Source organism: Misgurnus anguillicaudatus, chromosome 25 (genome assembly GCF_027580225.2).
Source record: "Misgurnus anguillicaudatus chromosome 25, ASM2758022v2, whole genome shotgun sequence".
Taxonomy (NCBI): domain Eukaryota; kingdom Metazoa; phylum Chordata; class Actinopteri; order Cypriniformes; family Cobitidae; genus Misgurnus; species Misgurnus anguillicaudatus.
Window position 1 is genome coordinate 29,596,082 of NC_073361.2, and position 12,219 is coordinate 29,608,300.

The window sequence follows — 12,219 nt, forward strand, 5'->3', positions numbered from 1 at the left end:
AAAAACAAAAACATGATTTTGATTACATGACACCACAGCTTTGCTTACTCATAGTTTTACTGGCATTTATGTATTGGGGGGGACCTACAAAACTACAGGTGTCCCACACATACGACACTGTCCCACTTTAGGGCAGTTATGCATCAAGTTAATTGCTAATGTGCACTGGGTCATTTGTCCTCCTCGAAGATGATGTCGTCGTCAATCATTCAGTTAGTTAAAGGAATAAGATGAGAAATAATATTCTGGATTATACAAACATCCCCAATAAACCAGTAAACCAAGTGAATAAAACGCGTCACCCAGACATAAGTAAATAAGAAACACATAGGATGTCTCATTTTACTGATATTGTCAGATATACAACCAACGACTCAACTCTTGTCAATATAACAGTTAAGCAAACCAAACAAATAACGCGAATCATCTTCAAGGTTGATAAATAAAAGGAGTGCCCCTTACATCAACATCTACTCACCTTCAATTCTGCTTCAACATATTTCTGTTCAGTGTCCGTTTGTTTCGTCGACCTTCTGGCCAAATTTCCAAAGGTGAGTTCGACTTCATTCGATGCTGCGCAGAACGATCGGTGTATGACATCAAGGTACCGCGAGAGCGATTGGATAGATGTGCTCTCGCGACACTTTAGTCTCATATTCCGACCAGTCTGCGCAGCGCCTCATGCATAAATTTGCAGTAAGTAATACTGAAAGCTGATCTCTGATAACGAGTGGCTTATTAACACTGATTTCATTTCACATTCGCGTCCCATGACTTTTCACTTTTTTAAGGACACGTAGTCACTGATACTCAATATGATTAAATTTTGTGATAAACGCAAACTTAAATAATTGACATTTTCTGTAATTACGAGCTATATATTTTAGGCTATATATTAAGCAATAATATATTTATGATAATGTTTTATCTATTTCTGTTTATGATTGTACTACCATATTTTTAACAAGCACTGTGTAGATATTATTAAAAGGCAGTCGTGTCATAATGATTCCCTTACGGCAGGCGGCGCTGTAGTGTCTTACAGCACGTGTGCTTTTCACATGGCGAAGTAGAAGAAGAGTAACTTCTGTTTTTATTTTACAAAGCATATCCAGAGAAATATAATATCAGTTCATGCGTTTGTGTTTTTACTCACGCTGTAAAACAAATAAAATATTGCCGTTTGTTTATTCTTTTAAAACGTCTAAGTAATTGTGGAAAAAATACGCTGGATCTTTTATTATTTTTTATAACTTAAAGTATTTTCTTTAAGACCCTGTCACGTGAAATAACAGACTTTGACCCCAAAGCTCATTACTTTGAATGATCAAAAAGCAATACGATTCGACAGTGAAAAGGTCTCCAAATACATTCACCATCCTTTCATCATCATGCCAGCGATGAAGAACAGTACAAACAGGTAAAATCATAGTCATCTTCTCTGTCAAAGAGTTTAACTTAGTTCATTTCTTGTGGTGTGTGTAAGTCTTGACACTTCTACCTCTAAATGTTAAACTGTGGTTGACTTATATGATTGTTTATTATATTACCAAGACCAAAACTGGACTGGAAGTTCCTACAGAGATTCTGCAGTATTCTGAAGATCCTTTTCCCATCCTGGGCCAATCAAAACGTGCGAATGTTCATGACGCTCCTTGGCGTCACACTTTCAGGTATTTGTTGGAATCATTTAATTACTTTATAGTAAACATTTTGTTTTTGATTGTTGAGTTGATTGTAAATTCAACTTTCATTTCAGTTCAGCTTGTGATTTATCAAGTGGGTCTGATTCCGAGTCAGTTTTATGGAATTCTGTCTGAGAAGAACTACAGCAGATTTAAAGATCTTGTGTTGTTTGCAGTCTTACTCATCCTGATCAATTCAACAGTAAGTTTGTCTAATATATATGTATGATACATTGGTGCTGTTTAAGAAAGAATGTGTGTTGAAACACAAATAAATGAGTCAGCAAGCTGTTCACAGCAGAGTATTGATCTTAAACGTGTGTATAGGTTTGTGTACATTAATGCCTTTTGTATTAAAGGTCACCTGATATGGACATTTTTCAAGATGTAATATTGGTCTCTGGTGTCCCCAGAAAGTGCCTGTGAAGTTTTAGGTCTAAATATCCTACAGATCATTTATAACACCCTGTTGAAAAGGCCCATTTCTAGGTGTGCAGGGAAAAGTGCTTTTTTGTGTGTGTGCCTCTTTAAATGCAAATGAGTTGCTGGTTCCCTCCCTGTTTACTGTTATGTATACTGCAAACATACACAGTTTTTAATAAGACAATCACCTTACTTCATTGTTCATAAGATCATGCAGTAATGAATTATGATAGGAAGATATAAAATAGAAAGTATGGCCTCGCTGTGGTCTTTAGACGTCTGTGGGCTTGGCCTGCCAAAATTGATGTCAGTTTGCTCAGAAAACACCAACAGCTTGTCCCGTGAGACTGCTGAGATTGTACGGGGATTAAAAAATAGGAGTGGGCAGATTTTTATCATTAAAGAAACAAAAAAATATTGTACACACAATATGTTTACCTATGGTGACCTTTAATGTGAATAGGTTTCACTGTCAGTCATAATATCAATGAATGCATTCTTGCTGGTCTTTGTCTCGTCATTGAAATATGAAATGTGTAGTTCATTATCTATCGATAATCTGTTTTTAAGCTGAAAAGTCTGGACCAGTACGTCAGCAGCCTGCTTTATGTGAGCTGGAGGAAGTCTTTAACAGAAGAACTCCATGACACCTACTTTCAGGGTCGCATTTACTACACCCTCAACGTACTACACAAAGACATCGACAACCCGTAATTTATTCACAAAACACCTGTAAAATCATTTTCTGTATGTGACAATTTAAGTATTTACGAGAGTTAATCGCATTTCATAATAGGCCCCTGTTGTGCATGCGTTTGTTTACAGAGACCAGCGAATCAGTCAAGATGTGGAGAGGTTATGTAAGCAGATGAGCACAATGGCTAGTCGACTTCTCGTTTCCCCGTTTACCATCTCTTACTACACTTATCAGTGCTTTAACAGGTGAGAAAAGGTGTCCCTCTTTTTAAGAATACATTTACATGTATGTTTTGTCAATCCATACAGTATTCAAGTTATGCATGTTATGAGCATTTGCATACCCTGGGATTTGTTACTGTAGCTCTGTTGTGGTAGAGGATTGCGTGAACAGCACAAAAGGTTGTGGGATCGATCCCAGATAACACACATACTGATCAAATGTATACTTTGTAATGCACTGTGGATAAAAGTGTCTGCTAAATATATAACAGCTACAGAAATGCTCAGAGTGACTTGTGTTTCAACAGTTCATTTAGATAAAATATTTAGACACTCATTTATATTATTGCTAGACTTAAACTTAGATCTGTGAATACATTTTAATATGACTCAAATATAATTTTTTCCCTGTCACACAGTGCTGGTTGGATTGGATTTGTTAGCATCTTTGGCTACTTCGGGATTGGAACCTTTGTCAATAAGATCTTGATAGGACCCATTGTGACCATGCTGGTTGAGCAAGAAAAACTAGAAGGAGATTTCAGGTAGATCAATCTAATATCAACAACTAATATGTTCCTTAATCAATATTTATATCTGTACAAAACTGAATTAAATCAATCAGGAATTTTCAACCCCATAGACGTGTACCCTACACCATAGTCTGACACACACCTCTCCAAAAATGTGTCTTTGTTTTTACCATCAAAAGATATAAAGATGGAGCGATATTTAACAACTTAAGCTGTGACAAAAGCTGCTGTCTATTTACGGCCATCACTGCTGATGCTTCTCCAACAATAGATGTGTCTTATTTCGAATGCTGCATCCTCCGGAGGTCGCATTCGAGAGCTGCATATGTCATCAAGGCTGTCTCATTTTAGAAAAGCAAGCTGGACTCTCCGAATGCGACCTTCTTTCACAGGAATTTGTAGGATGCATGAGACTGCTGCTACAAAAAACCCCACAAGTTAACCCCTTGCGTGCTTAACTGTGACACTATTTCAGCAGTTCATTTGATGGCCTGATTCTTATCTGTTTTACTGGTCTGTCGTATCCAGGTTCAAACACATGCAGATTCGAGTAAATGCAGAATCTGCCGCTTTCTACAGGTCAGTTTGTTTTTGGGCACATCTGCCTACAATGACCACTATATTTCTTCCTACGTACAATAATATATACCAGAACAGGTGACCCTAAAAGTGTTGTTTTTGTTTAGGGCAGGGAAAGTGGAACACATGCGGACGAACCGAAGGCTACAGATACTTTTATCCACACAGAAAAGTCTAATGAACAAAGAGTTTTGGCTTTACAGTAAGAACCTTTTTTCTTTTTTGAGAGCTTCACATTGAAGCCCATTGGCCCAACAGGACAACCTAATTAAATTATTTTTAGCATGATGCTTGCTACACTATAATTGTGGGTTCAATTCTCAGGTAAAACACAAACTGATAAAAATGTATGCCTGGTCTCTTTAGATCTTTAGAAGCATCTGCCAGATAAATAAATGTAGATTGTGTATATTAAATGTTACTGTAAATAAGTTATACAATTGCATATAAGTGAATTCATCAAAATATAACTACTGTTTTAATATCTCAAAATATATCTGTTATTTTACAAATATACAGTCTTCCCTTAAAAGACGAATGTTAGTATAATTTAGCATTGAGCTTCTATCTAGTAGTTAGGCTGCTTAACTTATAAGGACTTGCACTTGCAAAAAAGACTTTTATTATCAAACTAATACTAATGATCATGTGGTTTGATGGACTTAAAATGCTTATTGCATTTTTTTTTTCAGTTGGGGTAAATACTTTTGACTATATGGGCAGTATCCTCAGCTATATTGTTATAGCGATACCCATCTTTGCTGGAGTGTATGATGGACTCTCACCTGGAGAATTGAGTGCACTTGTCAGTAAGGTGAGATGATTTACAGTACCAAACAGTAAAGGGGCGTTTACACGACAACAATCTAACCCTAACCAAAGCAATAATGTTTTTTGTTTTGCTTGTTCATTTACACACAACAGCATTTTCAGGTCTAGAAAACACAAACTTTCGAAAACAGGTTTCAAAGATCTAGATTTTGAAACGGACAGCTTTATCGTTTCTATGTGAAATAAACACAAAACAGCGACATCATGTGCATGAGTATTGAGCAGTGGCGGCCGCTGACTTCTCTTCCGAGGGGCGCATATTCAAAATATGTGTTAAAGTGTCATGTGTGTTGCTTGTCATGTCAAAAATATGTTTCTATGCCACATGTGAACCTATATACATCACGCATCTTGTCAAAATAAGTGCATGCTGCACACGCATCGAAAAGGTTTATAAGAAACGCTCACATTCACAATAAACCCTGATAACGCATGAGAGTAAGCGAGTATCTGGCAAACACGAGGGTCTCTTTTAACATGACACACATGATGGGCTAAATACATGTTGTAAAAAAGAGGTCGAAAAAGAAGTCACTGGCCACCACTGGTATTGAGTCTGCAGACGTAGGAAAGTAAGTTTATTAACGTTTTTCCAAAAAAATTTACACAATTTTGCCACTTTATAGTCCAGGGTCACTTATTTTTCTAAACCGACCTCATCATCCATCCTAACAAAGTTGTTAGATGCTTTCGATGTCTTAATTGTTTGTATTTATCGCTCTGTGGAAGAATGCGCAAATATGTTGTTTCTTTACAAAGTAACATCACCATCTACTGGTCTGGCTCGCATAATACAGCAGTTTTTGTCTTTTTTGTGTATTCGCGTAAGCGCAGATCTTTTCGATATCCTTGTCTATATGTATACGTGACATTTTTCAAAAGCGCAAAAGAAAATGATTGTAATGTAAACCTAATGTAGCCTAAGACAACTGAAAATGAAACAATCGTGGTAATTTCGTTTTGTTTCTTTCAGAACGCTTTTGTCTGCATTTATCTGATAAACTGCTTCACGCAACTCATAGACCTTTCAACCACCTTATCTGACGTTGCTGGATACACCCACAGGTGAGCAAAGCATATTTCGTGCAATGACATTAATGGAGGAATCATCAATTCTGTGATGACTTTTTTGGTAATACAGTTCAGCTAACTTTGTTCTTTATTTCTTCTGGCTTTTCAGAATTGGAGAACTAAGGGAAGTAATGTCTGACATTGCCGAGAAACAGCGGGACCAGGAAAGATATGATCCTCTTTCGAAGGAACCTGGTGACTTTGACATGTATGAGTAAGCTTAAAGCAATTAGGGCCCTAAGACAATAAAAGTACGGAAGGACTTTGGAGTTCCTGTTGGGTCTTAAAGGGTTCCTGGGTGTATTATTTGCACCGTTGTTTTAGTTTCAATAGCGACATGTTACTCTTATATTGTCGTTTAACACATCAGCAATAAAACTGTTTCTGTTTAAGTGATAGAGAAGCTCAGACAGCGGACACAGCGTTTGTGTTGGATAAGCTCTCCTTCAGATCGCCCGTCTCACAGGAGCTGCTTGTAAAAGATCTGACCATGAAGATCTCTGAAGGAACGAACCTGCTTGTGGTGGGAAACACGGGAACTGGAAAAACATCCTTACTGAGAGTTCTCAACTTCCTTTGGGAGCCATGCAATGGTACATAAGAGAAATTGATTAAAGACAAATAGGAAGCAAGACAACATATTAACTCTTTCGCCACCACCGTTTTTTTTTAAGTTACCAGCCAGCGCCAGCTTTTTTCATGATTTTCACAAAAGTTTGATGCCTTCCAGAGAATGTTCTTCTTTGGATATATAGGAATACAATGTACCAGTTGAAAGAAAAGACCCTCTTCTTTCAAAAAAAAAAAAAAAAAAGTTTAATACTAACATAATTAGTTATTTTGTAATCAGCTTTTGAATATGGGTAAGTTTCTGCAAAAACACCACATTTTGAGCAAAAAACAGAGATAATTCCATTTTTGTGACGAACTTTTCATAGAGATCCCATTCAGAGCGATCTTTAAAACAGACACGGACATGCAGCTGCTTGCCATAGGGCAATACTTCCGGGTTTAAAAAGTTGCGGAAGGGCCACCTAGTGGATAATAGCGGTATTGCGGAAAGATGGAAATACTCGACATTGGCAGGGAAGCGTTTTCTCTTGATTGTCAATGGCGGCGAAAGAGTTAAAAAATGGAGGGGGGGGCATTAAGATAAAATATGGGAGAAGTGAGAGGTTAATCAAACCCAGCATGTTAAATATGTTTACATGTGTAAACTGTTGTCAATATGTTTTCTGTTGCTCAGGATCTGTGGACATGACCACATGTTTTGGACCGAGAGGTGTTATGTTCCTACCACAAAAACCATATCTCACTGACGGTACTCTGAGAGAACAGGTGAGAAATTCGAAAAACTATAAGGTGTACAAATTACACACAGTTTTAACTATTTAAACTGACTTGATTTCTTATTTCTAAGATCATATGCAAAATAATAATATTGAGATATGCAAAAGACACATATGCATCTTTATGGCTTTCATGTTCTGGCTTTTCCTGCAGGTGATCTATCCATTAAAGGATATATATCCAGCATCAGGTATAAATGACTCAAATTCTTAAAAAAAAAGTACCACTGTAGTCAATTATTTTTTCCATTAAAATTGTGATAATAATTTCTTCATGCCTTAAAATAGCTTGAATGTAACAACCTTGCTTCATTTAGTACAGTGTTTCCCAACCCTGGTCCTCGGGCACCCCCTCCCAGAAAGTTTTAGATGTCTTCTTATTTAACACACCTGAATTAACTCATCAGCTTGTTAGGAACAGATGTTTACCATTTTGGAAGGAGGCTGATGAGTCGAATCAGGTGTTTTAAATAAGGAGACATCTAAAACTTTCTGGAAGGGGGTGCCCGAGGACCAGGGTTGGGAAACACTGATTTAGTATACCTGAATCTATGAATATGCAAATTAGTCTCCACCTCTACTCAATCGAACCAGTGCAGATTAAAGATATAGATACAGTATATACATACGTACGTGCGAACAGTACATTCATACAGACATGTAGCTTTCACAATGCATACATGAGTTGCTCATCTGCAGTACGTATTTTTTTGAACCGATGCTAATGGGACATACACACCAAATGTGAGTTTAACGATTTGCGCGAGTAGATTACATACAAAGTCAATGCAAAGACGCGATCTGATGCATCCTTGCGCGGGGCTATGCGAATGACACGAATTGGGCGGCGGGATTGCCGCGAAAACACGCGCTATTCGCCTCAATCGCCCCTTCGCGCAAGTTGAAAATATTCAATAACTCAAGCGAAAAATTAAATTAAAGCATTTACAATTCACATTACAATGGTGGCCGGTGACTTTTTTTTAATAGGGAGCACAATGCGAAGCTCATCACAAAATGTATTTAGCCCATCATGTATGTGGCTTGTCATGTCAAAATATGTGTTCGGCACGCCATGTTAACCTATGTGCATCACACGTCACGTTAAAATACCTGCCTGCTGCAGACGCTTCAAATGGTTTTATGATAAAAGAGATGCTCGCGTTTGCCAAATACTCGTTTAATCTCATGTGTAATCAAAGTTGAGCGTTAAGTTAGTGTCTTGCGAGTATTTTGTGAACGTGAGTGTTTTTTTATCATAAACCCTTTTGACCTATGTGCAGCAGGCACGTATTTTGACATGATGCATGGTGCCCATAGTTCACATGATGCACCGAACACATATTTTAACATGACGAGCAACACGCATAATACTGTAAACATATTTTAATTCGTGCCACTCGGAAGAGAAGTCACCGGCCGCCACTGGTAGCAAATGCTCGCATTACAGAAGTAGAGCTGTGAAGCAGCAGTGCTGCGATCGTTTCAGCAGCGAGTCTATGTATCCATGTCTATGGCTACTTGAGCCACTCGTTCAATTGTGTTAACATAATTACACGACCGAAGCAGTTTCAAACAGCGGTCTTAGGAAAACTGCAATTATGGCGTTGAATGATGAATTTGCACATGGAATGTATTAACGCATATTTAAAACATCACATAGACATATATGCAACAATAAAAACTTGATTTTCACCACAGGACTTTAACTCATGAAAGTCATGAGTGCATAGATTATTTCGAGAATTTACGCTCATTAAAAGGTATTGAGGAGGATTTTCTTTTTCCGGGTGGATCATCAAGACTATTGGTCCTCCTAGTTGTCAATCAGGAGTGTTGCGCGATTGCATTTTTTAAAAAAGTGGAGAAGGCGGTTCTTTTCTAAAATTCGAGAAAATCCTCCGCTACACCTTTAAGGACAATAAAAACATACAATATATTAGATGCTTCTGACTGCAGGTGCAACTGACTTTCTTAAGCCATGTGAAAAACAAATTGAAGCGCTTAAAAAACTCATTGACATTTATTCAACGAATTCAAATTCACTTTATAGGGTCTGCAGACGATGAACGAATATTTAAATACCTGGAACTCTCTGGTTTGGTATGACTACTTGAGAAATAAAAAAATGATACTGTTTAAAATTTGCTTTTGAAAACTTTTTTATAAGCAGCATGTCATGTGTTTCTGTGTATCAGTTGAATCTTCTGAACAGAACTGGAGGGCTGGATGCAAAAGTAGACTGGAATTGGTAAGGACAATACTTCATGAATGTTACAACGAGATTGTGTTTTGGGTGATTGTAAATTTGCCCTTTTTGTGAATGTTCAGCCAGATATTCAAAAATGTTAAAATTGGGATTCCTGGCTTTTCACAGGTATGATGTTTTGTCACCAGGAGAAATGCAAAGGCTTTGTTTTGCCAGACTTTTCTACCTGCAGCCCAAATATGCAGGTCGGTCCCTTTACAAGCTTTTATCACACTTCCTGTACGTTACTTATTTTCCTCCTTCTCATGAGTTCTGATAATTTTTGTAAAAGTATTGGATGAAGCCACAAGTGCTCTGACAGAAGAGGCAGAAGATCTGCTGTATAAAGCCTGTAAACATTTGGGTATGACCCTCATCAGTCTGGGTCACCGGCGCAGTTTGGAAAAGGTACACAAACGTTACTGTGGATTGATATTTTAGAGGATGACACTATTTTGATTTTCAATTTGTCTTTTTATTTGTAGCATCATGATGTCATATTGCGACTGTGTGGAGGGGGCCAATGGGAACTTGTCAAACTCAAACCAGAGTGAACCTTCAGTTTAAACTGATAATACTAGTCTGGTTTGTGACTATGGCTGCATTTAAACCCAGATAGCTTGAAACTTCAGAGAAGTATTTTTAATGTTTACTAGGCAGCATACGGACATTTACTTGGTATGTTTATGATACCTTCATATGCTGTCAACTCATATACTCTCCACCATTTTATATAGTATTAAGATATACATACATATATAATTTTTTTTTTAAGATTTATTTGTTTTAACAATCTTAATTGTTTTTTATTTGCCAAAGAAATTAGGCGAATTTTGTAATAAAAGATGTCATTGTTTTATTTTATTTCAGAACACGTGCCTATAGAATATACAGTATATTTTGTATAATAATTGTTTTTAAAAACATGACGATAATAAACTACAGAATACAAAATACCCTTAATCATCAGATTTAATGACAATATCCTGCTTTTTTACTACCAAGAGATTGCCAAAAAAAATTTAGCATTAGTGCCAAATCTCAATACACACATTTTTATACTACTACTTTTATATTTTATGTTATTAACCTTATTTAGCTCAGAATTAACCTTTATTTCAAAAAATGTTAACCCATATAAAGATATAGGTTTACTATTACATTTCTGTTTAGGCATTTAGCAGATGCATTTATCCATAGCAGCAAAGTGATTTATTATAAGGAGGCGATAATATAAGAGGAGAGAAGAAAATGAGTAGATGAGAGTTATAGCTGTTTTTTTTATATTTTGAGGTACGTGGATCAACAGAGAGGAACCGTGATTGTAATGAATGGCAGAGCGATTTTATGCCCTTTTGTAATGGCACCACAAGGCGCCGCTCATTCACTGACCTCATAGTTCTGGCTGGGATGTAGATGCATTTGGATCTATCATTAAGGAATTGGAGCAAGATGAATATCTGTTGCCAGGCACTTGGAGTAACGGTTTAAATATAACTAGTTCAGCTAAAAATAAACATTGATCACACATTATCATTTGCATAAACGCATGTTTGTTTTATTGGTACTCGAGCACAACCTGTGCTGTTGAGTTTTTGACACATTTGCCATGTGAGGAAAGTGACACGTTTGCAACCAAAGTAGTGGAAAGCAGAGATCAAAATAATCCTTCTCACCAAAGAGTTCGGCTGATCCAACTGCTTGAGTTTCAAGCTGTTTCAAATGTAAGCCTGGCCAATCTGCTGCTGTCAATCAACACTCATACTGGAGGAGATAATGGGAGGGACCCGGCCTTTAAAGAGAATATGAGACAATCAGTGGAGAAAAATAAATGATTGTATCCCATTGCAAATGCGAAATTTATAACCCACAGGGATCTCTTTTATTATGGATTTATATGAAATACAGAAGGATAATTTTAGTTTGATGAGGTTTATGAAAAGATACTGAATAGAGGTGACTAAATTCACACAAAAAAAATTTTTATACGTTTATGTTAATTTTATAAACATTTATATAAATACATGTATAATTTTTTAGTTCTATTTAATTACAATGTTTTACCAAATTATCCTAAATTAATCCTACACTCTCAGAAATAAAGGTACAAAAGTTGTCACTGGGACAGTACCCTTTCAAAAAGGTACACCTTTGTACCCAAAGAGTGCATATTAGTACTTTGAACTGCCAAAATGTACCTTTAAAGGTACATATTTGTACCTAAATGGTACATATTAGGACCTTTTTTAAAGGGTACTGCCCCAGTGACAGCTTCGTACCTTTATTTTTGACAGTGTAAGGTGTTTTTTGTTGTTAATAATTATTTGAAGACATTTTTAATAATATTGGTAAATATGCTACACTGTAAAAAATCATATCAAAATATATTTATGTTAATTTAACTTATCAAATTAAGTTGAACAACTTGTTTTTCTAAGTTATGTCAACTTTTCACAAGTCAAAACTTTAAAAAGTTGGTGGAATTGACTTGCGTAATTCAGTTGTTTAAACTTCATGCTGGATTTATTTACAGTGCATTCCTGTAACCAAAATGTATTCAGACACCTTCAACCTTTCTCACA

The 12,219-nt window shown here is 36.6% G+C and overlaps 1 protein-coding gene across 3 annotated transcripts; it reads left to right on the top strand.

Annotated features, from left to right (window-relative positions):
* The first annotated feature begins 1,021 nt into the window (after window positions 1-1,021).
* On the top strand, window positions 1,022-10,631 carry abcd4 (ATP-binding cassette, sub-family D (ALD), member 4). Of its 3 annotated transcripts, none has more exons than XM_055182916.2 (19): window positions 1,022-1,420; window positions 1,555-1,673; window positions 1,760-1,887; window positions 2,679-2,818; window positions 2,934-3,050; window positions 3,446-3,571; window positions 4,088-4,138; window positions 4,246-4,340; window positions 4,831-4,952; window positions 5,943-6,034; window positions 6,150-6,254; window positions 6,434-6,633; window positions 7,287-7,378; window positions 7,544-7,580; window positions 9,443-9,492; window positions 9,588-9,640; window positions 9,767-9,843; window positions 9,930-10,045; window positions 10,123-10,628. In XM_055182916.2, exons 1-19 carry the CDS (start codon window positions 1,392-1,394, stop codon window positions 10,189-10,191), a joined length of 1,818 nt encoding a protein of 605 aa, XP_055038891.2. In that variant the 5' UTR covers window positions 1,022-1,391; the 3' UTR covers window positions 10,192-10,628. The 3 variants fall into 3 exon arrangements, with proteins under 3 accessions (XP_055038891.2, XP_055038892.2, XP_055038893.1); XM_055182917.2 differs by having other exon boundaries at window positions 1,025-1,420; window positions 6,150-6,248; window positions 10,123-10,621; XM_055182918.2 differs by lacking the exons at window positions 1,022-1,420; window positions 1,555-1,673 and having other exon boundaries at window positions 2,679-2,840; window positions 10,123-10,631.
* Window positions 10,632-12,219: the final 1,588 nt, after the last annotated feature.

Excerpts from the sequence above, each read along its gene's own strand:
- abcd4 (XM_055182916.2), top strand. The coding sequence starts at position 1,392 with ATGCCAGCGATGAAGAACAGTACAAACAG. Across the intron at positions 1,674-1,759 it reads CCTTGGCGTCACACTTTCAG|TTCAGCTTGTGATTTATCAA; the intron begins GTATTTGTTGGA and ends CTTTCATTTCAG. Across the intron at positions 9,641-9,766 it reads GCAAAAGTAGACTGGAATTG|GTATGATGTTTTGTCACCAG; the intron begins GTAAGGACAATA and ends GGCTTTTCACAG.